The sequence below is a fragment of the Botrytis cinerea genome, chromosome 7 (assembly GCF_000143535.2).
Source record: "Botrytis cinerea B05.10 chromosome 7, complete sequence".
NCBI classification, from domain to species: domain Eukaryota; kingdom Fungi; phylum Ascomycota; class Leotiomycetes; order Helotiales; family Sclerotiniaceae; genus Botrytis; species Botrytis cinerea.
This window is the reverse complement of record NC_037316.1, coordinates 105,990-125,822: the sequence shown is the minus strand read 5'-3', so window position 1 is coordinate 125,822 and position 19,833 is coordinate 105,990. Positions and strand designations below refer to the sequence as shown.

The window sequence follows — 19,833 nt, the reverse complement described above, 5'->3', positions numbered from 1 at the left end:
AGGATATAAGTACTGTGGGCTGTAAAATACTGGAATCAACATTGTAAGCAACAATGGAAGAGTGGGATTCAGCCTCACATGAGCAAAATGGGCTTACAAGGCCGCGTATCCCTCTGATTGCGATTTGGATATTGTTGATATTAAGTGGAGACGATGTCGAAGGTATTAAGGTTTAGTTTCAATCAACCACCATCAATTTTATTCAAGCACGAGAAAATCTTACACCGGCTTCCCATTATCCCGTTGTTATGACCATAGCCGAACGCAGGACTTGCCCCTCGACGTTACCCGACCGATTTTCTCGACAACATACTCAACGAACCTGAGAAAAAGGTCGTTTGTCGCATTCATATCACCTATTGACCCCGTGAAAAAGGTAATTCTTTTCTCCGTATGTAATAGCTGCATTGCATAGCATAGGAGGGAGGGTTTCGGGTGTGAATCAACAAGTGAAGTTTGCAAAACAACTTTACAAGAACAGAATACTCTTTGTCAGTTTGCATCATCGGCATGCAAGTTGTATCATGTTCAGATAATGTTGAGATTATTGGACATCTTTGACCAACGGTAGTTAGTATCGAGTAACAAAATTCTGACTTCAGAACTCATCTGATCGCTGTACGCCATGTACTCCATCAATCACTTTGGTCTTCACAAAGGCGTGGGAACATTGTTGTGTGGTATCAATTCATTAAATCTCGTCATGGCCCATAACCCAGTCCATTCCATTCCATCCCATCCCATCCCAAACCCCATCCAATTATAATCATGGTATAATAACAATCAGCCTTAGCCTCCCATAATGCATCATGGACATTGTAATCTAGTTGGAAAACTTGGGGTTGACCGCGTTTCTACAAGCGGGGCAGTGTTAGTTAACAGTTCGTAGTAAATGAAAGGGGCGCAAGCATAGGCGAGGCGAAAAAAAAAAAAACATACCCGGTCTGCTTCTCATACAATCCTCTGGCACCGTCGGTGATTTTCTCATTTTGATCGCGGCTTAAAGTGTGGCCGGACTTCTTCTCAATGAAGTCGAGTGCTGAGTATATTGTTAGCATGATATTGATTGTACACCGCAAATTGCGGAGGTCGTCGAAAGTGTGAAGGAGAGGGGAGGAGATGGAGGAGAGGGGTAGACAAACCCTTGTCACCATAATCCTCCTTTCCAGCGCCACCAGCAGCTTGGTTGGTGTTACCAGTGCTTCCTGAGCTTCCTGAACCACTCTTGAGGGCACCTTTGACGAAATCCATGATGATGAAGTTGATTTAAGTGTTTTATTGTTTGGAAAGTTGTGTAGTTACTTGGGTATTGATTGAGTAGGAAGTTGTAGTTAGTGTTGATGAAGAGATGTTAACCCAAGTGAATGAGGGGACTTATATACCCCTTCAGTAAACCAAAGACGCCATCATTTGCTAGTGCATTAACGGCTTATGTGCCTTGATTCTTTCTTTCCTTTCAGCTGAAGCTTGGTTTCGCTGCTTCGTCCTTTCTGAGCATATTTACGAATCCGGTTTAAAGGGCAACATGGGGTTGGATGGAACTCTCTGGTTGGGTAGTTTCTATGAGGGTCAATTATGCATGTGGGGTGAAAGAGATGACGCACGCCAAGACATCATGTCCATCTTGGTAAGAAGACTTCGGCAGGTTCCTGATTAATAAGCCATATCCTTTTCCCTTTCATGGTCAACCAAAGGAGTACTTGAAATTATAGTTAGGATTATTGCAGCAGCATATGATTTGGACTAGAAGTTAGAGAATGAAAGTTCGTCTACTATCTCTAGCGACATCAATACCTGTAAGTTAACGGCAAAAGCACAAGAAAGAAGCCCGTTTAGCTTAACTCATGTTCAGCCAGCCACAATCGTTGACCCATAGAGAGAAGTTGGAAAAGGATCATGAGAATACGAAGTTTCTCGTCGTAATTATCAGCTATGCTTCTAGCATAACCTGAATATACTTTCTCATTGTAATATCCGCAATCCCCTCTCACGCCCCAAAAGCTGATGAATCTGTTACTCCTACGATTGACCCATCTGCATACCATCGATATTGCACTATGGAACTACCGCATCCCATCATTATCCCATCCCTTAATTGCTACCTATCATCGCCGGTCTGCTATCAACTCAATAATGGCCCTTATCTCCAGTGATAGGCTCAAGTGCATCAGTCAATCTATGTTTCAGTTTACATGCCCACAATGCATCATTTCCATCTTTCCGTATTGACCGCATCATAAGCACGCTGGTTGTGATCCCTCCACTCCTGTAGAATCCCGTCCCTAGCAAATGTGTCTTCCTCCGAGACTTTTTTTCCAGTAAACTCCACGGTTCCTGAATCTCCATCGCATGTACCCCAGACACCGTTGACTCTTGTACCGGCACGCGAGAGTGTCATTGTGTAAGCATATAAATCAGAGCCGAGTTGAATAATGTCCCGACGATCTTTGCCTCTCCATCGATAGATTCTTGTACTATCCATATCCGCAGTCCAGACATCGTATTCTTGATCCAGAATATATTCGTTTCGATCAGCAGAGTTGCCTCCCCGAGCAAATCGGATTATACCCTTGAATTCCCCGAGATTGAAACGGCCGAAGACTTGGAAGCCTTGTGTACATACTACAGAGAAGATGTCAAGGGTGTAGGGTTCCGATCGACCGTAGTTTGAAGATATAGTTTTGCATTTTAATTCTCAGTGTCCGGTAGTTGCCCAAATTCCGAGGTAAACTCTCTCGTCGTCAAGTTCGTCGCTGTCAAGTTCGTCGTCGTCAAGTTCGTCGTCGTCAAGTTCGTCGTCGTCAAGTTCGTCGTCGTCAAGTTCGTCGTCAAGTTCCTCGTCGTCGCATTCTTCAGTGTGATCTTCTCCCTCGTCATTGTCTTTCACTGAATCCTGATCAGAATCTTTACCCTCTTCCTCGTGTCGAGCCTGCTGAGCTTGGTGCACTGGCTCTTTATTCTCACGATCCTTCTTGCGATATGCCCTCATCATTTTCTGAATACCTTGTTCGACTACGGTATCCGGCCCATCGGTATTAGAATTAACCAGACGCTGCTTGAGAGCCTCGATATCGCTTTCTCTCGGTGAAAAGCCTCGGAATGCGAGCTGAGCCTTCCAGAACTGAATAGGTTTGTTACGATTATCATCGCCAAGACATATTTTTATGAAGCTGTGCCCAAAACAAGTAACATGCTCGCCGTCGTAGAAATATTCGAGGCTATTTATGGTTGTTTTAAGGACTCTTCGACACTCTGGATCATGACTTGCCTCCATGATGATTTGGGGGTGAGTCTCGAAATGAACGCTGATGGTGCTCGAAAGAATGTTTCCCGAGATGCTTAGATAGTACAAGAACGCAAGCGTCCTCGAATTCTCAAAGATTTCATGTGCTTAGCAGCCATACTAATGAAATAGATTTCGTGAATAGACCTAATTCACTGTCAACGAAGTGAACGACCGAGCAAGATATTATGGCTCATGTTTGTCAGGTCGATGTAGTGCTTTCCAACAGGAGACCAGACAAGAAACTGAAGTTGAGAGGCTTTCAGAATAGAGGAAACTGTTCGATTCGAGATCATTTTCAAGGTTCCCCTCCGATTTTGGGGATTCTTCTGGTCCCCGTGCCATTACCAGCAGTTCCATTCCCTTTCCTGGGTGGTGGCTCTAAGGTATGAAGCTCGACTTCCATTTCCGTGATATGCTTGGAACGATGAAATAACTCTCGGGCTCCTCTAATCTTTCCTTGCAATCCTTCAAGTATAAAACTGAAGACGTGATAGTCCGGATAGAGCATCTTCAATTATTCTATGGATGGGAATATGCGATGAGCTTTGCTTTTGATCGATTCCATGTCAATACTGTTATCTTAACGCCGAAACGAAGAGCAACCAACACATGATCTTGGCGCTAAACCCAATAGATGTTCCCCTCAAAATTCCCCTCATTCATGTGAAAACCACAAACAGAATACAATAACCATCTTACGCCCTCCGCCTCACGTTGAACGAGGAAAGGTTCGTGAAAAGAGTTTGGAAGGCTCGTTTTCATCGTGGATAAACGTTCTTGCAATCATCTGAATCATGATCCTCTTAGAACTCTCAGCTCAGACCCATTCTCGGGTCGAACCAAGTCAGACCAAGTCATCGCCATGGAATCTGTCTGATCCAAATTCAATCAAATGAGTACCGATCAACATCACCACAATGTCAATGTCACCATGCCACTGCATCCAAACCATCAAAAGCGTCAAAGTCACTCTTTCCCGTGTTGCTCCGAACGTTTCTTGACATCTTTACAAATACTTTCCTCATTGGTGCCCCTAATCTTTTCGATTTATCATGGGATCTGTCTCATCTCGTGTATATTATCACTTAGGGGAAACTGTGGAAAGGAACTTCCTCTAAGTGTTAGACGCGATTGTGAACTCGCGAATACCTGCGCTTAGGGGTCAAAGTTGGAAAAATTAGGTGAGAGAACTGTTAGAGAGTCCCGTAAGCTAATCTTGGAAGAGCCCACCGATTACTTTATGAAAAAGATAGCAGCGGCTGGAGAGAATTTTCTTTTTCTACAAATACCTCAACGTTTCCTTTCCTCTTTCCCTTCTCTCTCTCTTTCATTTCAAATTCCATCTCGCGATTCACTCCCCAAAAGTGGTTAATTATACACATCTACCCCAAAAAGGTCCTATCACTGCCTCCCCACCTCTAAACACCCCGCTATCGATAACTATCAAGCAACTAAAATCAAGCAACGAAAATCAACTGCTTCGTACAAAGCCAACCCAACAACAACATCATCCTATTGTACATTCCCACAAATTCCGTCAAAATGACTACCACATCAATGGTTCAGCCAAAATTCTTATCAAAGGCCGATCAACTTGGTGTCGTCGCGGTTGGATTCTCCGGTGGACAAGTAAGTTGCCCACTGTTCTCTTCAGACGTCCCATAGACACAAACTAATCTAATCAACACAGTGTAAACCAGGAGTTGATGCCGCACCTTCAGCACTCATCAAAAGTGGTCTTCTGGATCAACTCGAAGAGGAACTAGGATACAAACTTCACCATGATAACACTGTTCATTCTTACAAGGAATTGATTCCTTCTGAGGATCCAGATCACCGAAACATGAAGAACCCTCGTGGAGTCTCTGCAGTCACACAAAAGCTTTCTGAACAAGTTTACGAACATGCCAAGGAGGGTCGTTGTGTCTTGACTCTCGGTGGTGATCATTCTATTGCCATTGGTTCGGTATCTGGAACCGCGAGAGCAATCCGCGAACGTTTAGGAAGAGAAATGGCATTGATCTGGGTTGATGCACATGCCGATATCAACACCCCAGAAACTTCAGGGTCTGGAAATGTCCACGGTATGCCCGTTGCATTTTTAACGCGTCTCGCACAAGAAGACAAGCCAGAAATCTTTGGATGGCTGAAGGATGAGCATATGGTCAGCGTAAAGAAGATTGTTTACATCGGGTTGAGAGATGTTGATAGAGGAGAGAAGAAGATTCTCCGTGATAATGGAATTAAGGCATTCAGTATGCATGACATTGATAGGTTTGTGTTCCCGTCGCACTAATTTATTCTGTACGTGTTCACTAATATCCTCTCGCAGACATGGTATTGGCAGAGTTATGGAAATGGCCCTCGGTCATATCGGTAACGATACCCCAATCCATCTTTCCTTCGATGTCGACGCTCTTGATCCTACATACGCTCCCTCAACTGGTACACCGGTTCGTGGAGGTTTGACCTTGCGAGAAGGTGATTATATTGCTGAGTGCGTTCACGAGACTGGTTCTTTGATCGCTATGGATTTGGTAGAAGTCAACCCTACACTTGAACCTGGTGTCAATGATATTGGAGCACACGAAACTGTTAGAGCTGGATGCTCTTTGGTTAGATGCGCTTTGGGTGAGAGCTTGCTATAGAGTGGCGTTTCAGATATTGGGAATAGATACTTGAAGAGACATTTGAAAGAATATACCCTTAGATCGAGGTTGGCTATTTATACTTTTGGTATTGGATTCCTTGGATGGCCCTAAGAGAACGGGACTTGATCTTTCATTTACGGTGATACTTCGCAGCTCAGAAGGATAGAGGGGCTGGTGGATCAATTTACTTTCACATGCTTAAGAAACAAAGATAGATATACAAATCATCGACGAAATCAATACAAAAACATTTTAAAATCTCCCCGCTCTCCATTAGTTCACCGCCGATGATAAAACTCACTGTCGTCACCGATACAACTGTTTCTAAAAATATAACCAATTCTCCGATCTCCAAGTCCCGAATCTCCAGTATTTTCCATACCGAGTACCCAAGTACTACCAGCCTCATAATTATTTCTTAGGCCTTAGTGATGCGCTGTGCCTGGCACTTCATCCCAGCTTCCCAACCCCCCGCCAACACTAAGCGCCCAATGATATTATTCACACCGCGAAAATGGGCAATGTATTAATGCGCGTCGGTATTCAGATTTCTTTTCTTTTCTCTGAGTTTTCTCCTTGCATTTCTCTCTCATACATACTTCGAACACTATCATCTAGAGTTTCGCGACGACATCGTATCGTTCTCCACGATCAATCAATCAATCAAACCATCTCGGTACCACCAAGTAAAGTAAGACAGGTACCAGCGGAAGATTTCTGAGCTGCACGTCCCCTTGGTTCGAGTACCCTGCAAGTTGCGCTCATTTTCACGTCTGAGTGGAACATAAACCAAATAAATTGAACGACAACACAACATTCATTCACCGGTATTCCAACATACGAGGAAGATTGACGTGGACGAGCTTGGACGAGTTATCGTACGAGAGTCATTTTCGAGTCTGAAATTGGGTGTGGAGAGTTCGTGAGAGGAGAAGGGAGGGATATAGATAGGGAAGGGTCCCAGAATCGCAAGTTTTTGATAACAGTCGAGAACGAAAAGAAGAGATTCTCTGGAGAAGACACAATTGCGACTCCAAACTTGTGGATTGAACTCGCAAAACCCTTTGGGAACCAACTGGACGATAATCGAAATACAAACAGGATTTCAAAGAAGAGCTAGGAAATAGCAGAACTCGGTTTGGCATAATTGCCTTCGACATAACTAATACTACCACATAAACACGCCGCAAAAATGGTCTCAACACTCTCCTCCTCCTCAGGCGGCATTCGCGATCGCTCCACTGTCCTCCTAACCCGCACTCGCACAAAGTACCGCTGGCCACCTCTCCAATTGAACTTTTGGATTCTCATGATGTTAATCGCTTCCTCCACTATCCTCGGTATCTCCGCCTACTTTGTCTCTGTCCAAAATCAGCTACATCTTGGTGTTCCCTGGTATTTCCCTTACTGGATCGTCTCCGCTTCTCTCGGCGTCGTATTCCTGATTATTATGCTCTGGCTCATCTCGCAGCGTCAATTGCTTCCTGGTATCGTCATATTAGGGACTTTTATACTATTTGTATTATGGCTAGTAGGATTAATTGTGTGGAGTATTGAACTCTGGGGTCCTACGGGCAACGTAAATGGAAACTGCAATTTATATGTTACGGCGAATGAACAAAGCGGCCCATACTCGTCGACTTTGGCGTGGTTGATGCAGCATTCGATTTGTCAGAGTTGGATTGCGGCGTGGGCGTTTATGTTGATTGGGGTTGTCTTTTTGTTCTGGATGATGATTATGAGTTATCAGGTTTATAGAATGGATGATTAAGGGGAAAGATAGGAAAGAGTGTGGGATGTGAAGTGTGATTTTAGATGATATTATGAGGTGGGAATAAGGATGGGGGATCGGTGGGGGAAAATAGGTTATTGGGAACACATTTGTAGGACGGATCTACGAATGGGGGTTATTTTACGGCAAAGGGTACCAGTAGGTACATGCTAGATGGATGAGTTACGAGTGATGCATGGACAAGGCGTTTTGGGGAAACGGGAATCATATCATTATCAAATCCCGTTATTTGTCATTTTTATATGCAATGTACAATTTTTACATATGGGCTAAATCGGTGAAGCGAAATCATCTCAATAGGGGAAGTTGTAGCTGTATTGCAGATCTCCTCGGCTAAATATCGTTTGCACTGAAACTCCAGTTCGAGTATCTAAAATTTGATTGTGATAGTTTTCAATCAAATCTCTCATTTGTTTGGTCATCGAGTTGAATCTGGCCACGCTGGTGAGTGCTACAATATCTTTACATGCATGATTACGCGGTCACTGTTGCATATATGTTTTTCATACACATGAAGAGCATTTCACATAAATATCTACTGAAATTTGCACATCCGAATCGATTTCGACGATAATCATGAAGCTACGAATTAGATATAATAGCACAACCTCAATCACTGTTAACAGATTGCGGACTCATAAACACCTCCCCAGGATCCAGCATCCCCTTTATCCGCGCCAGCTTCTCATAATTTCCCAACCAATACCTCTTATGCGCCTCGTCTGCACTCAAAGCGGAATCGGCATAATTATAATACATGCCCGATTCTTCTTTGCCTTCTGCATTTTCAATCTCAGCAATCATGGGGTTGAGGAATGAATAGGCTTGTTGGATGGGAAATGGGGAGGAAGAGGAGGCTACACCGGTGACGAACTGCCACTCGAAGAGTTGAGAGCGGTGCGTGTAGGACGTAGAGGTAGGGGGGGTGAGGGAGACGAGGGATGTGGGTCCGCCTTGGGCGGAGATTATTAAGTACCAGCTCTGTGGGAGTGTGAGATTGAGTTTCTCGAGCAAGGGGGAAGGGGAGGAGAAAGAGGGGCAGTAGGAAGGTATTACCAAATTGTTGGATGGGCCAGTGTCGTAGAGACGGTCCAGCCAGACAGTTGCGCCGGCTATCGATAGATCGTCTGTCATTAAGCTTTTTGTATACTGTAAAGAAGTGTTAATTAGCTAGGTAAGTCATCCCCCCTATCTCATCAAGTGCATCTAGCAATGGGTGAATCGCAACCTCAAAATCGGAAAGAGCCCCGTGATACGCCCCCTCGAAAAGAAATAACAAATCAAACCCGTCATGTTGCCCAACAAAGACTCGAATATTCATTTCCCTTGGAACAATCGGCTTCGTCCTCCCAGCACAGTAATTTCGGAAAGCCATCCAACCATAAATCGCTTGCATACGATTCCAGATATATCCATAGTAGAACAAAACATTTTTCTCCGGCGCGGGAATCGTACGGAATGTAAAGGAAGTCACGATCCCATACGACATTCCTGCGCCGCGGAGAGCCCAGAAAAGATCGGGATGTTGGGTGCGCGAGGTACGCACGTGAGATCCGTTTGCGAGGACGATTTCGGCAGAGAGGAGAAAGTCGAGAGTTATTCCGACGCTAGAATTTATGAGTTATCAGTATATACAAGCTCAAAGTTTCAGTTACATGGAGACTACAAATAACGTTCACGCATCCTAAGACAAACCCTCTTAAATCTCTTCCCTACCTCGGACAAACCCCATGCACAATCGCTCTCCCCCCTTGCTCATACAATGCCAAAGCCATGTTTCCCACCCGCGCCCCAGGCCCCACGTTTGCAATCCACGTCTCGGGATCCAGAACCACATGATCGAAATATCGCAAATCGATCACCAAATGTCCATCTTCTCCACCTATACTATGGGATGCGTAGCTACGACCTCCGGATTTTGGGTTTACTTTGATGCCATGTTTTGCGGCGCAGAGAACGGCGGCTTGGATTTGTGGAACTGTGGTAGGGATTGCAAAGGCTGGGGGGGGTGTAGCTTAGACGGGTGTTGAGGGGGATTATGGAGAGAGCAAAGGACGGGGTACAGGGGAGTTCTTGTGGGATATGAGATGCGAAGAGACAGGATACTATGTGGGAGTTGGGGGAAGATGACGATGATGCATTAATTTTGGTGGATGCGAAAAGTGTAAGCCAGGAGGTGAGGAATAAGAGAATCATTTTCGAGATATCTTTGACGTTGAGAGATCATGCCGATATAGACCAGAGAGATACAACTACTCTATTCATACCTCTGAATATCATTCAGGAGATTGGAATTTTCCCCTTGGGATTTATCATTCAACACGCAGGATTGTCGCCAAGATTATTCAGCTTATTCCCCATCGAGCCAGACGAGTATGATGGTCCATCGGAACAGGACTCCCATTTGTCGCTTTGCCAAATATCTTCATCCAGTGTGCGTCTGATGCTTATATATGCAGTGGATGAAGCAGGCCAAAGGCGCAGTGCATCTTTTTGGCTAGTTCCCGAGCCGCAATCAAGACCTGTGTGATTGCGGGGTTGTTTGACATCTGCAAGAATCCAAGCGGATAGAGCTTGGCTTACTCATGTCGTTAAGTTATATTGTTTATAAATTTTATATGTGTTGGTTCTGGAATGGTTTAACCACGTGATGGTATTGGAGTTAGTGTAGAGGTATGGTCATGGTATAGATCAAGTGCTTCTACAAGTTTATGCGATACGCGAGCAAGAATATACATGATTTTATCATCGGGGAATTTTTCCATGATGGCAGGTAAGCCGACTGCATTTTCATAAGTACCCCGCATTCAAAGCAGTTTTTCAGAAAGCTAAGCTGTAAGCCAGCGGGACAAAAGAGGGATTATTCTGTGTCTTTATAGTGAGACAATATGTAAATATTTAAGAATGAAGTAGGGTAGTGTGTCATGGTGTGTCAGTAAATAGTTGGAAGTACTTCAACTTGGAGTCAGGGAGAACAAAACCATTGATGGAATTTCTGTTTTAGTTAACGCTAAAAAGGCGAAGAAGTCCGTGGTAACCGTGATTTCAGTATTTCCCCGGAACTGTCATAGCCAAGCGATCCAACACATATCTCCCAGCAGTAATCGGAGGATATTTGGAAGGATTCTCATCACTTACACAAGACGGTAACGTCGCAACTGTCTCATCGTAATTGATTGAGAAAAATAGGGGTACCGAGTACCGAATTTTGGCCGTCCTGTTAACAACCCTATGAATGGTACTTCTATAAAGTCCATTTGTCCATCGCATCAAAAAATCGCCAACATTGACTACGATTCCTCCTTCAACGGGTTCGGCAGCGACCCATTTTCCGTCTGGACTAAGGACCTCTAGACCGGGGGTTGAGTCTTGCAGAAGGAGAGTGAAACATTCGTAGTCTGAGTGAGCACCAAGACCAACTTCCTCTTCTTCATTTGAGGCGGAAAGAGGCTTGGGGTTGGCATTTGGCTTGTATTTTATCAGTCGTGCAATCCCTCCAGGATGTGTGACTAGTGGATCAAAGTAATCTTCTGGAAGAGATAGAGACAAGGCAAACAGGCGGAATAGGTGTTTGCACAATTCCAAAATCTGTGCGACAAAATTAGACACATGTAAACAAATTCTCAGCAAGTTAGGGTTACCCTTCCGTAATAGTCTGCAATCCCTTGATAAAAACCAGGAATTTCAGCTTCGTTGGGCCATTGATTTATACCACCAGCAGTTGTACCATCAAGCTCGACGTATTTTCCGTCCCCACCTGTAGGATCCAAACCATACTCATAACCCCAGTTGAAAGCTTCCTTTGTTTCCTTAGTTTGGAAATCATTTACAGATGAGTAACTAGCCGGCTCGTATCCTCTAAACTGATCTGAGTTCTTCATGTGGAGTGCATCTTTGGAGGATTGAGGCAATTCACTGAAAAAGCGTTCGCAAAGCTTGAATACTTGTTCGCAAACATGCTGTGGTATTCCATGACCCGTGATGTAGAAAAACCCAACATTCGCGCATGCTTCATTGATTTTCTTCGCAACCTCTTGGCGGTCGGCTAAAGATGGCGAGAATGAAGGGGTTAGATCGATAATTGGAAGTGATCGGAACGAAGAAGGACCAGAGGTGTCGGCAAGACGAGTTTGGAGATAATCTTGAATTTCCTGCGCAGCACGACGCGTGTTTTCAGTGGCAATATCTGCCGTTGGTTCAGTAGTTGCAGCCATAGTATTGAACATTCAAGTCTCGCAATTGTTGATCTGGTTGAAGGTGGGTTGCACGTAGTAGTATTTCTATGACGACAAAGGTGGGGTAGATTCTTATCATATCCTTATCGAGAAGGTCACAGGTTGTGACAAACAGGAACTGAGCGGCAATATAAGTCTTCATGTATCCAAGAGCAGAGGTAACTTTGTGAGACCGAAACTTCTCGTATTATAAACGGCTTTCAGTATCAGTGGCTAGTATGTGGATAGTAGCAATTGACTTTTCCAAAGGTCTAGAATGCAACATAGTGGCATTCATAGGACCCAATCTTCAGCAACTCATCAGGAGCAAATAGTAGCTGAAGGAGTATCAAAATTCATCATTTAGTTCATCGTTGAAGATAGGTGGAGCTAAAATGTCGGTAGTGCAAGCAATTATAGTTCCTTAGCCAGGGGTTTCATTATTAATAGCATCATTTTGACCCCGGAGATCACTAGCTAAGACTAACCAACACAAACGTGCTGACCTACAAACTTAAACATAAATTCGATAACTTCCCAAAACACAACCAATACATAGAACGTACGCATTTCGTCTCAAGGCTGTTACCCTCTCGAATTCTACGGATCTCGAGGATCAGAAGTCGAGCCCTCATGTTTCCCTTGTCTGAATCAGATATACCAACTCTCAAATCACAGTCAAGCAAGCTCATCAATCATGCAAAAGGAAGTTCCTTCGGTACCCCATAATCATCACAACATGAGAACCTCCACGCGCCCTTCAACTTTGGGATGTATATCCACCTAAATATCAATCCCACAAACCACGGAAAGGGAGGGAATCTCGGCCCATGAATACCAGACTCATAAGTCACATCTGAGTTTGTGATTAAGAACGGGACGTCTCTCGTCTATCAAAACATTAGCTGAGTGTGTATTTGATGATTGAAGTTGTGGAATCATACTTTATCAGCATTTTTCTTCGAATATTGAGCCATCGCCTTCCCACATTCTTCCCAATTAACTGATTCATCTTTTTCCAGATCCACTAGGACGCCAATTTCATGATGTAAGTGACTCTCCAAATCAGGTCCGAAAACATCAATCAGTTCTCTCAATTTGAATCCATCATAAGGTTTCGCATCATCTTTCACTCCCGAAACATAAAGATCAAAAGCAAACAAGCCCGGAAGGAATTTTTCATGCTCATTATGATTATTAATGAAAACATCATTTCTAGAACTTTGCTCATCGAGCAATCTGAAATAAATTGTTTCTTCAGCGGCATGATGGGAATGAAGAATGGAAGACCATGCATCGCAGAATTTCATGAAATCTGCTATATCGAAGGTCTCTTTCACGTTGGGCGCTTGGATATAAATGCAATTGAGACCTCTAAGAAGAATATTATGAAGTAAGGCCATTTCTGATGCATTGCGGGATGCCAACGATTCGGGTTTGCCCTTTTGTTTTGTGAGTATTTGATATTGCTATCGAGCCGTTGGGGGCACATACATCTAACGATCCTCTCGGAGTTGAAAGTAGCTTGAAAGGGCCATCTGCCCATTTTTTTGTAGATTCCATTGCGAATATCAAGGAGATGATAATTTTTACGGTGATATGAGTTCTTGTGATTGTATAAATATACGATTCCCCGCGTGGTCATACCATCTCAGTCGATTCCGGTTGGCTTATCAGAATTCCACATACCAGCTGATTTGTGGCGTGATGCAACCGAACAAAATCATATGGTTGCGACAGACTTATCAAATCTAACTGGCTACCTTGAAATGAACTCCTCTGCATATAGAGGCGAATCTCTATCTGCTTTTTGAATGTTGTAATCTCGGTGACTGGTGTGGATATTATGAAAGGTGGTGACTTTTGGACTTTCTGTCGTCTCCTATTTCGTGAGCTATCCAAGCTTTTCATGGTAACATACAGAAACGCACTGGGAAAGGAATAACATGCTATCATCCATAAAGTGATTTAGAAACTGGTTAATGTTGAACGGTTTTCAATTCAATGATGGCTTGGATGAATCTATACGTTCTCTGGTCCAGCAAACATTGTGTTGGGTGCTAGAGAGAATTTTGATTGGCAAAAATCTCAAAGCCAAATTCAGGTTTCCAAGCCAGAGTGTCACTCCTTGGTCAATCTAATATCAATGGGACCGGAATACATGAGTTCAAAAAGCATCATTCAAACAAGATAACACAAGTAATCGTTTTTCCATCGTCTCAGTCTTAACACAACGCCGTGATCATCAACAGATAAAGCTTCACTTATGTCACTGACCACTGCAGCTCTTTTCGGAATCATGGTTCGCAAGTCGGAGGAGGAAAGTGTTGAAGAACTTCTTCAAAGTTGATGTCGTAGTAATGAATTGAAGTCGTGAAATTGGGCTGGGCGAAATCGACAACGACCGCCTGTACGAGACGTAGGCTGAGGGGAAGTGATAGGCAAATGAAATATCTGATTATACCAGCGCTACATACCCCCTGCATGAGGATTCATGTGATCACTGGAAATTCTGTTATAGATTCTTTGGCATGAATTCTTTGGCGAGCTTTCACTTCAATAATGAGTAACGAGATAGTGTATTGTTGTCAGTAGGAAGAGACGTATGGTTTTAAGTTATCAAACTCGGTATTTCTCGTATTCCTGATTTCAGTTTCATCAGTTCTTTGCATGCGCGTCCGGATAGTATCCGTTACATTTTCTGCATTCAGATGAGGTATCTAGCAATACCAAAACTCGATACTAAAGAAACAGTGAAATGGCCATATAGATATGTTGATTCTTTTTTAATTCTGAATAGCACTATACTTACGGGCCATCCAGAATATCCTCATCAGGACTATCTGGATCATGTACCATACTGCCACTCTTGGTCATTAATTCAAATCGGCTCGGACGGAATGGCCACCTCATCCATGCCTCCACAATCTCCCTCAACATTTCCGTTGTCAGGGATCTTACAGACAAATGCTTTAGATCAAATGCTCCTCCTTTCGAAGGATCTGTCAAAGAGGGACATTCGCCTGCTATATGCTCTAGGGCACCGGGCCATAATCCTTCCAAAGACTCATAGACTGTATCAATCGGATGTGCGTACATATTACCAATTATGTATTCGAAGACATCATAGTTCTCCGGGTAATTCTGACGAAGGATAGGCCAAAGAGCTTGTGGCTGGATATCCAGAAGACACAACTCAGAAGCAGGTCTAAATTCTTTCGGATATACTTTGAGGGGTTCCATTGGCCTCTTCTCAAATTGTGTACCAATGCGCGCACCGTCGAGTCTGACACCGTAGATCTTTTGGGCAGCAAGAGGAAGCTGGGAAATCTTGTCTTCATACATCTTTATCATTGTGTCCAGTTTATTTCTTAAACTCTCTGTATCCTTGGACTTCGAAACAGCTTTCAAGATCTTACTATGAAGCTGGTTGATGTTGTTGTAGTCATTGACAAGATCCTGTGTCAGCTCTCCATGTTGGTTGATAACTTTTTTCTTCGCTTTAAGGAAGATATAGCGTGCATATTCTTCGGTATAATTTCTTTTCTCCCTCTTTCGTTTGTCTTTTTCAGCACTTTCGACTTTCTCACCTTCTGGTGTCGTATATTTGCTTAATTTCCCTTCATCCAATCGCTTCTGGAGATCCTTAAATTCATCGAACCAGCCTCTCTTGAAGCGATCGAAATCTTGGCTTTTTACTTTGTGCCCACCTGTAGCAAGTGACTGCCTGGCTTTGAACTCCATTGGGCCTTGCCTATGTTTGGGTGTCGTTATGCCCATTGTATCCATCTTACTGACAACGTCTATCGAATTTGCTAATGCAACCTCGGCGTCTCTTACAAATCGGTGGTTATCTACAGTTGAACTTGCAATCTCTTGAATATATTCCGTAGTTATTTGTGCTTCCACGGCATTCTTACGCATTTGGGCGACATGACGTACCAACCAAGAAGTTTTTTCTACATCTGGTATCCATACCAGCATTCGTATGAGGCCATATTGATGAAATAAGGCATGCGATCTTGCTGCGGAAAGAAGTTGATACATGACTAATTGTGAAATGGACTCAAAACCGCGGTACCTCTTTCTGGGGTGGTGGGCAAGATTCGCAATCACGAGGAGGGTATTGTTCGGTTCGTTGATCTTGGGATCATCTCGCGAAAGTTTTACCTGATGGGGCAAGAACTCCGGAGTGGTAACTTGGCCTAGATGTTCCCAGACCGTTCCAGATTTCGGTATGTGTTGATAAGTAGAATCTTCTGCATCAAGAAGAGGTTGGAGGAAAGGATTGTACTTCTTCGCATCGGGTTCCATGAGGAGATGTGTCCGAGGTTTAAGGATTTTATGGATTTTAGACGACCACATGCCTATGCCTGGATTTATATCGATGACGTCGCAGCCAACATGCTTTAAAAGCGATGGTTTTAGGCGATCCAAGATATCATCTGGACCAGATTACTAAATGATAACTGCATAGCGCAAAAGGACTGGCTCTTACCACACAGTGCTTCGTTCATGATATTCGAACGTGTTCTGTCCCCCATGATTGACCCTTTCATGTGAGCATCTCTCATGTATTTTCTGAGGTCCAAGGGAATATGTATGAAATCGCTTTCGTTCACTTCATTTACTACAGCCTCTTCTTCCTGTTTGCCGGTCAGAGACTTCTACTTTTATCACGGCTCGGTCTGTTCCTTACCGCTTCTGGTTCTGGTTCTAGTTCTGGTTCTTGTTCTGCTTCCAATTTTGGTACAGGTTTCGCTGCGGGAACTGGTTCCAATTCTGACTTCACCTCCACCTCCACCTCTTTCACTTTTCTGGGTCGACCTCTTTTGCGCTTTACGGGCTCAACTATTGATTCGTCCTTTGCATCAACCTTTACATCATCCGCAACCTTTCTAGGTCTACGCTTCACTGGTCCTACTGCCAAAGCATCCTCTCCTGTGATGTCCCCTAAGGTCACAGCCTTCCGGCGCGTTCGCTTGACTGGGGGATCCACATCGGTAGGTGTTATGGGTTCTGGGGATTTAGAGGCTTGAGGTATATTATAACATGGCGAACAATGGATTTCTCGAAGGCGCGAATGTTGTAAAATGGTCGGATACTTAAGTAGATTGGTCCTACCCAAACGTGGGAATATGCGCAACATCAATGTCTATGATCAGCTCAATGGCAATTGTGGACAATTAGCATTGAAAGGCTTATAATTTCAGGATGCCGTTGAATCACACAATGTTTAATGTTCAATGCAGTCCTGGGGTATTGATCGTTGCATGAATTAGCATCTCGAATTTCGATGAGGCAACAAAAAAGTTTCAAAGACTAACTTTGGGTGAGGCTGAAGAGCTCCACGGGGCTGAAGAGATCAACGAGGCTGCTGATGATTATTCATTGATATCATTGGTTGTATTGTGCTAGTATGGCCAGTGCGTAGCTAGAGCGTTGGCTGTCATCTGCAAGGCTGTCACTTTCTCTTGAAACAGCCTCTGACCTGTGATACTACATTGTACATATTTTTTACATTGGGCACCTTGAGAACTGACATATCCACCAAACCTTTGACAAGGCAACCAAAAGAAATGAAAACCTACCATATAATCTCTATACATTTTACTGATCTGCAAATGTCCATGATTTATTTGAACAGATTTCTTGTTGATTAATCTTATCTCCATTCAACTTCTTGTGTCCAAGGCGTTCGTTCATTCATTTCTTTCACAGGCACAATTCACAAATCATGGCGGGGTCAACTTTACAGTTCTCGAAGCCCATGAGCATCAAAGAAATCTCCGCAAAGGCCTCAGACTTTGAATTTAATCCTACTATCGCATTGAAATATTGGTTGAGAACAGCTGATACACTTTTAAGAGAGGTAGATAGAATGATCAATCGCTTGAGTGGTTGGAATGCTAACTTATTAGGCATATATTTATCAAGCAGAGGACAACGATCAGCAAGCTTACCTTTTGTTGATGCGATACGCTGCCCTAGTTGCAGAAAAGTTGCCCGGTCACCCATCCGCAAAGGATCTAGAAACTAGAAGTGCTCTCAGAGCTGCCCAGAAAAATCTCCCGGATGTTTTGGACGGATTAGAGAGATTGAAGCCCAGGATAAATTCGCGCTACAATAACTGGCAGAAGGCTTTGGAAAGAAGGAAAGAAATCCATGCAGCGCGAGAAAATGACACATCGCGCCCATCGTCTCGGGCAGATCTGGCGGCTTCTGATCCCGCGATAGCTGGAAATACAACCACATTAGGCGCCGCGGAGAATAGCGACCTGGCCGTAAAATTGGCGCATAAGGAGTTTAGAAGAAGAGATGCTGCGAGACTTGCTACAAGACAAGCAGGTGTTACTGAGGAAGAGGAGCAAGAAAGGCGGACTGCGGGGCTATGGGACGATTGGGAATCGGCATTGTCTAAATCTGGTCGTAATGATGATGAGGATGTAATACGCCGAAATATGGAAGCTTCAAGGAGGAGGCTAGATGGCTCCCATGATATTTCGCCAGATGGGACGAAGAAAAAATCTGCGAGACCTACACGATATGTCCAAACTAAGGCCAGGAATGCTAGTAGCGCATACCGCTATCCATCTATCTCTAAGTCTCAACCACTCGTTAGTGACTCGGGACCATTCCCACCTCCCGGTCCTCTTCCCCCAAAGCCGCCCAAGGAAGAATTCGAGACACCGCATTTCGATACGCCCCCACCACGACCCGAAAAACAATCATCAGACACTCACGAGATTTCCTCATCAGATGTCGTTGGTCAAGACCCAAAATTCACTTTTCGACCTTCGGCATATCTCGAAAATGGCAAACCTCTTCGAACAGTCTTTCTACCGCCTACATTGCGACAACAATTTCTGGCCTGTGCAGCCTCAAATACACGGGCTAATCTTGAAACTTGTGGGATGCTGTGCGGAACATTGATATCGAATGCCCTTTTCATATCTCGACTTGTCATCCCAGAACAGACGAGTACCAGCGATACTTGTGAAACGACCAATGAAAGTGCCTTATTTGATTACTGCGCATCTGAGGATCTAATGGTCTTGGGATGGATACACACTCATCCTACTCAAAGCTGCTTCATGAGTAGTCGAGATCTGCATACACATTGTGGATATCAAATCATGATGCCTGAGAGTATCGCAATCGTTTGCGCTCCCAGTAAAAATCCTTCGTAAGTAATGTTTTAACTGTTTGACATTGGAAGAGGTGGCCACTAACTAGTGAACAGATGGGGAGTCTTCCGTCTGACTGACCCCCCAGGAATGCCCGCCGTTCTAAACTGTAAACAAACGGGACTTTTCCATCCTCACGAGGAAAGGAATATTTACACAGATGCATTACGACCAGGCCATGTCTTTGAGGCAGAAGGGCTAGAATTCCAAGTTGTTGACCAACGGCCAAACCCATAATGACTCGATAATGATGATACCACGAGGATACGATTATTGTGCTTTGGTAATTAGTAGCGCTGGTGCTTGGTGGGCTATGGTTAGAATTGTATTTCAGATCTCGATTCGGCAATGATAATTATACAACACATTACACAGCGGTTATATCTGGACTCTCTTTCCATGAATTGATTGTGTTGATGTGCCTCGAGGGTACTCGCCCCGTGAAAATGAATCCTGGCGAATTTGTACAACAGAGACTAGACATATACATAATCATCCGATGGCAAGAACAGGCGGTGTCCTTATTGTCTGGCATGTTCCAAGACAGCCATATCATACGTTCATTGCAAAACGGCCAACCAAATTTGAGAGATAAGTTTTGTTTGAGGTCATCGAATAAATCCATACAATGCGGTTTGACAACGGGGATGGAGGGATAGTGTGTAGATGATTGAGCGCCCGCTCTTTTGGTTAACATTGTCGT

The 19,833-nt window shown here is 43.9% G+C and overlaps 9 protein-coding genes across 9 annotated transcripts; 3 read left to right on the top strand and 6 right to left on the bottom strand.

The window, feature by feature from the left end:
• Window positions 1–674: 674 nt before the first annotated feature.
• On the bottom strand, window positions 675–1,358 carry BCIN_07g00360 (hypothetical protein). Its single transcript, XM_001555961.2, has 3 exons — window positions 1,143–1,358; window positions 940–1,039; window positions 675–854 (listed from the first exon to the last, which is right to left on the bottom strand). Exons 1-3 carry the CDS (start codon window positions 1,249–1,251, stop codon window positions 824–826), a joined length of 240 nt encoding a protein of 79 aa, XP_001556011.1. The 5' UTR covers window positions 1,252–1,358; the 3' UTR covers window positions 675–823.
• A 644-nt stretch (window positions 1,359–2,002) lies between these two features.
• BCIN_07g00350 (hypothetical protein) lies at window positions 2,003–3,874 on the bottom strand. The gene has a single exon (XM_024693776.1). It carries the CDS (start codon window positions 3,272–3,274, stop codon window positions 2,696–2,698), a length of 579 nt encoding a protein of 192 aa, XP_024549563.1. The 5' UTR covers window positions 3,275–3,874; the 3' UTR covers window positions 2,003–2,695.
• Window positions 3,875–4,634: 760 nt separating this feature from the next.
• Window positions 4,635–6,187, top strand: Bccar1. Its single transcript, XM_001555958.2, has 3 exons — window positions 4,635–4,915; window positions 4,977–5,560; window positions 5,619–6,187. Exons 1-3 carry the CDS (start codon window positions 4,829–4,831, stop codon window positions 5,932–5,934), a joined length of 987 nt encoding a protein of 328 aa, XP_001556008.1. The 5' UTR covers window positions 4,635–4,828; the 3' UTR covers window positions 5,935–6,187.
• Window positions 6,188–6,539: 352 nt separating this feature from the next.
• Window positions 6,540–7,992, top strand: BCIN_07g00330 (hypothetical protein). The gene has a single exon (XM_001555957.2). It carries the CDS (start codon window positions 7,130–7,132, stop codon window positions 7,706–7,708), a length of 579 nt encoding a protein of 192 aa, XP_001556007.1. The 5' UTR covers window positions 6,540–7,129; the 3' UTR covers window positions 7,709–7,992.
• Window positions 7,993–8,338: 346 nt separating this feature from the next.
• On the bottom strand, window positions 8,339–9,925 carry BCIN_07g00320 (hypothetical protein; the record flags this gene model as incomplete). The annotated part of the gene is made up of 2 exons (XM_024698298.1): window positions 8,339–8,710; window positions 8,786–9,925. One exon carries the CDS (start codon window positions 9,923–9,925, stop codon window positions 9,632–9,634), a length of 294 nt encoding a protein of 97 aa, XP_024549562.1. The 3' UTR covers window positions 8,339–8,710; window positions 8,786–9,631.
• Window positions 9,926–10,315: 390 nt separating this feature from the next.
• On the bottom strand, window positions 10,316–11,977 carry BCIN_07g00310 (hypothetical protein). The gene is made up of 2 exons (XM_001555954.2): window positions 11,371–11,977; window positions 10,316–11,317 (listed from the first exon to the last, which is right to left on the bottom strand). The coding sequence occupies exons 1-2, from the start codon at window positions 11,953–11,955 to the stop codon at window positions 10,775–10,777; spliced, it is 1,128 nt and encodes a 375-aa protein (XP_001556004.2). The 5' UTR covers window positions 11,956–11,977; the 3' UTR covers window positions 10,316–10,774.
• Window positions 11,978–12,348: 371 nt separating this feature from the next.
• BCIN_07g00300 (hypothetical protein) lies at window positions 12,349–13,536 on the bottom strand. Its single transcript, XM_001555953.2, has 3 exons — window positions 13,438–13,536; window positions 12,888–13,385; window positions 12,349–12,833 (listed from the first exon to the last, which is right to left on the bottom strand). The coding sequence occupies exons 1-3, from the start codon at window positions 13,504–13,506 to the stop codon at window positions 12,639–12,641; spliced, it is 762 nt and encodes a 253-aa protein (XP_001556003.1). The 5' UTR covers window positions 13,507–13,536; the 3' UTR covers window positions 12,349–12,638.
• Window positions 13,537–14,549: 1,013 nt separating this feature from the next.
• Window positions 14,550–17,198, bottom strand: BCIN_07g00290 (hypothetical protein). The gene is made up of 3 exons (XM_024693775.1): window positions 16,643–17,198; window positions 16,442–16,589; window positions 14,550–16,388 (listed from the first exon to the last, which is right to left on the bottom strand). The coding sequence occupies exons 1-3, from the start codon at window positions 17,090–17,092 to the stop codon at window positions 14,752–14,754; spliced, it is 2,235 nt and encodes a 744-aa protein (XP_024549561.1). The 5' UTR covers window positions 17,093–17,198; the 3' UTR covers window positions 14,550–14,751.
• A 278-nt stretch (window positions 17,199–17,476) lies between these two features.
• BCIN_07g00280 (hypothetical protein) lies at window positions 17,477–19,504 on the top strand. The gene is made up of 3 exons (XM_001555950.2): window positions 17,477–17,815; window positions 17,865–19,129; window positions 19,187–19,504. The coding sequence occupies exons 1-3, from the start codon at window positions 17,681–17,683 to the stop codon at window positions 19,365–19,367; spliced, it is 1,581 nt and encodes a 526-aa protein (XP_001556000.1). The 5' UTR covers window positions 17,477–17,680; the 3' UTR covers window positions 19,368–19,504.
• The last annotated feature ends 329 nt before the right edge of the window (window positions 19,505–19,833 follow it).

What these genes read in the sequence shown, in the direction of transcription:
- BCIN_07g00280 (XM_001555950.2), top strand. Translation starts at nt 17,681, where the DNA reads ATGGCGGGGTCAACTTTACAGTTCTCGAAGCCCATGAGCATCAAAGAA. An exon ending in CTGATACACTTTTAAGAGAG is followed by an intron (nt 17,816 to 17,864) that starts GTAGATAGAATG and finishes CTAACTTATTAG; the next exon opens with GCATATATTTATCAAGCAGA. An exon ending in GCTCCCAGTAAAAATCCTTC is followed by an intron (nt 19,130 to 19,186) that starts GTAAGTAATGTT and finishes ACTAGTGAACAG; the next exon opens with ATGGGGAGTCTTCCGTCTGA.
- Bccar1 (XM_001555958.2), top strand. Translation starts at nt 4,829, where the DNA reads ATGACTACCACATCAATGGTTCAGCCAAAATTCTTATCAAAGGCCGAT. An exon ending in TTGGATTCTCCGGTGGACAA is followed by an intron (nt 4,916 to 4,976) that starts GTAAGTTGCCCA and finishes TAATCAACACAG; the next exon opens with TGTAAACCAGGAGTTGATGC. An exon ending in AGTATGCATGACATTGATAG is followed by an intron (nt 5,561 to 5,618) that starts GTTTGTGTTCCC and finishes ATCCTCTCGCAG; the next exon opens with ACATGGTATTGGCAGAGTTA.
- BCIN_07g00350 (XM_024693776.1), bottom strand. Translation starts at nt 3,274, where the DNA reads ATGGAGGCAAGTCATGATCCAGAGTGTCGAAGAGTCCTTAAAACAACC.
- BCIN_07g00330 (XM_001555957.2), top strand. Translation starts at nt 7,130, where the DNA reads ATGGTCTCAACACTCTCCTCCTCCTCAGGCGGCATTCGCGATCGCTCC.
- BCIN_07g00300 (XM_001555953.2), bottom strand. Translation starts at nt 13,506, where the DNA reads ATGGAATCTACAAAAAAATGGGCAGATGGCCCTTTCAAGCTACTTTCA. An exon ending in CTCCGAGAGGATCGTTAGAT is followed by an intron (nt 13,386 to 13,437) that starts GTATGTGCCCCC and finishes ACAAAACAAAAG; the next exon opens with GGCAAACCCGAATCGTTGGC. An exon ending in CGAAGAAAAATGCTGATAAA is followed by an intron (nt 12,834 to 12,887) that starts GTATGATTCCAC and finishes ATGTTTTGATAG; the next exon opens with ACGAGAGACGTCCCGTTCTT.
- BCIN_07g00290 (XM_024693775.1), bottom strand. Translation starts at nt 17,092, where the DNA reads ATGTTGCGCATATTCCCACGTTTGGGTAGGACCAATCTACTTAAGTAT. An exon ending in TAGAACCAGAACCAGAAGCG is followed by an intron (nt 16,590 to 16,642) that starts GTAAGGAACAGA and finishes ACCGGCAAACAG; the next exon opens with GAAGAAGAGGCTGTAGTAAA. An exon ending in CATGAACGAAGCACTGTGTG is followed by an intron (nt 16,389 to 16,441) that starts GTAAGAGCCAGT and finishes AATCTGGTCCAG; the next exon opens with ATGATATCTTGGATCGCCTA.
- BCIN_07g00310 (XM_001555954.2), bottom strand. Translation starts at nt 11,955, where the DNA reads ATGTTCAATACTATGGCTGCAACTACTGAACCAACGGCAGATATTGCC. An exon ending in TTGCAGACTATTACGGAAGG is followed by an intron (nt 11,318 to 11,370) that starts GTAACCCTAACT and finishes TTTGTCGCACAG; the next exon opens with ATTTTGGAATTGTGCAAACA.
- BCIN_07g00360 (XM_001555961.2), bottom strand. Translation starts at nt 1,251, where the DNA reads ATGGATTTCGTCAAAGGTGCCCTCAAGAGTGGTTCAGGAAGCTCAGGA. An exon ending in GGAGGATTATGGTGACAAGG is followed by an intron (nt 1,040 to 1,142) that starts GTTTGTCTACCC and finishes CAATATACTCAG; the next exon opens with CACTCGACTTCATTGAGAAG. An exon ending in TTGTATGAGAAGCAGACCGG is followed by an intron (nt 855 to 939) that starts GTATGTTTTTTT and finishes CCCCGCTTGTAG; the next exon opens with AAACGCGGTCAACCCCAAGT.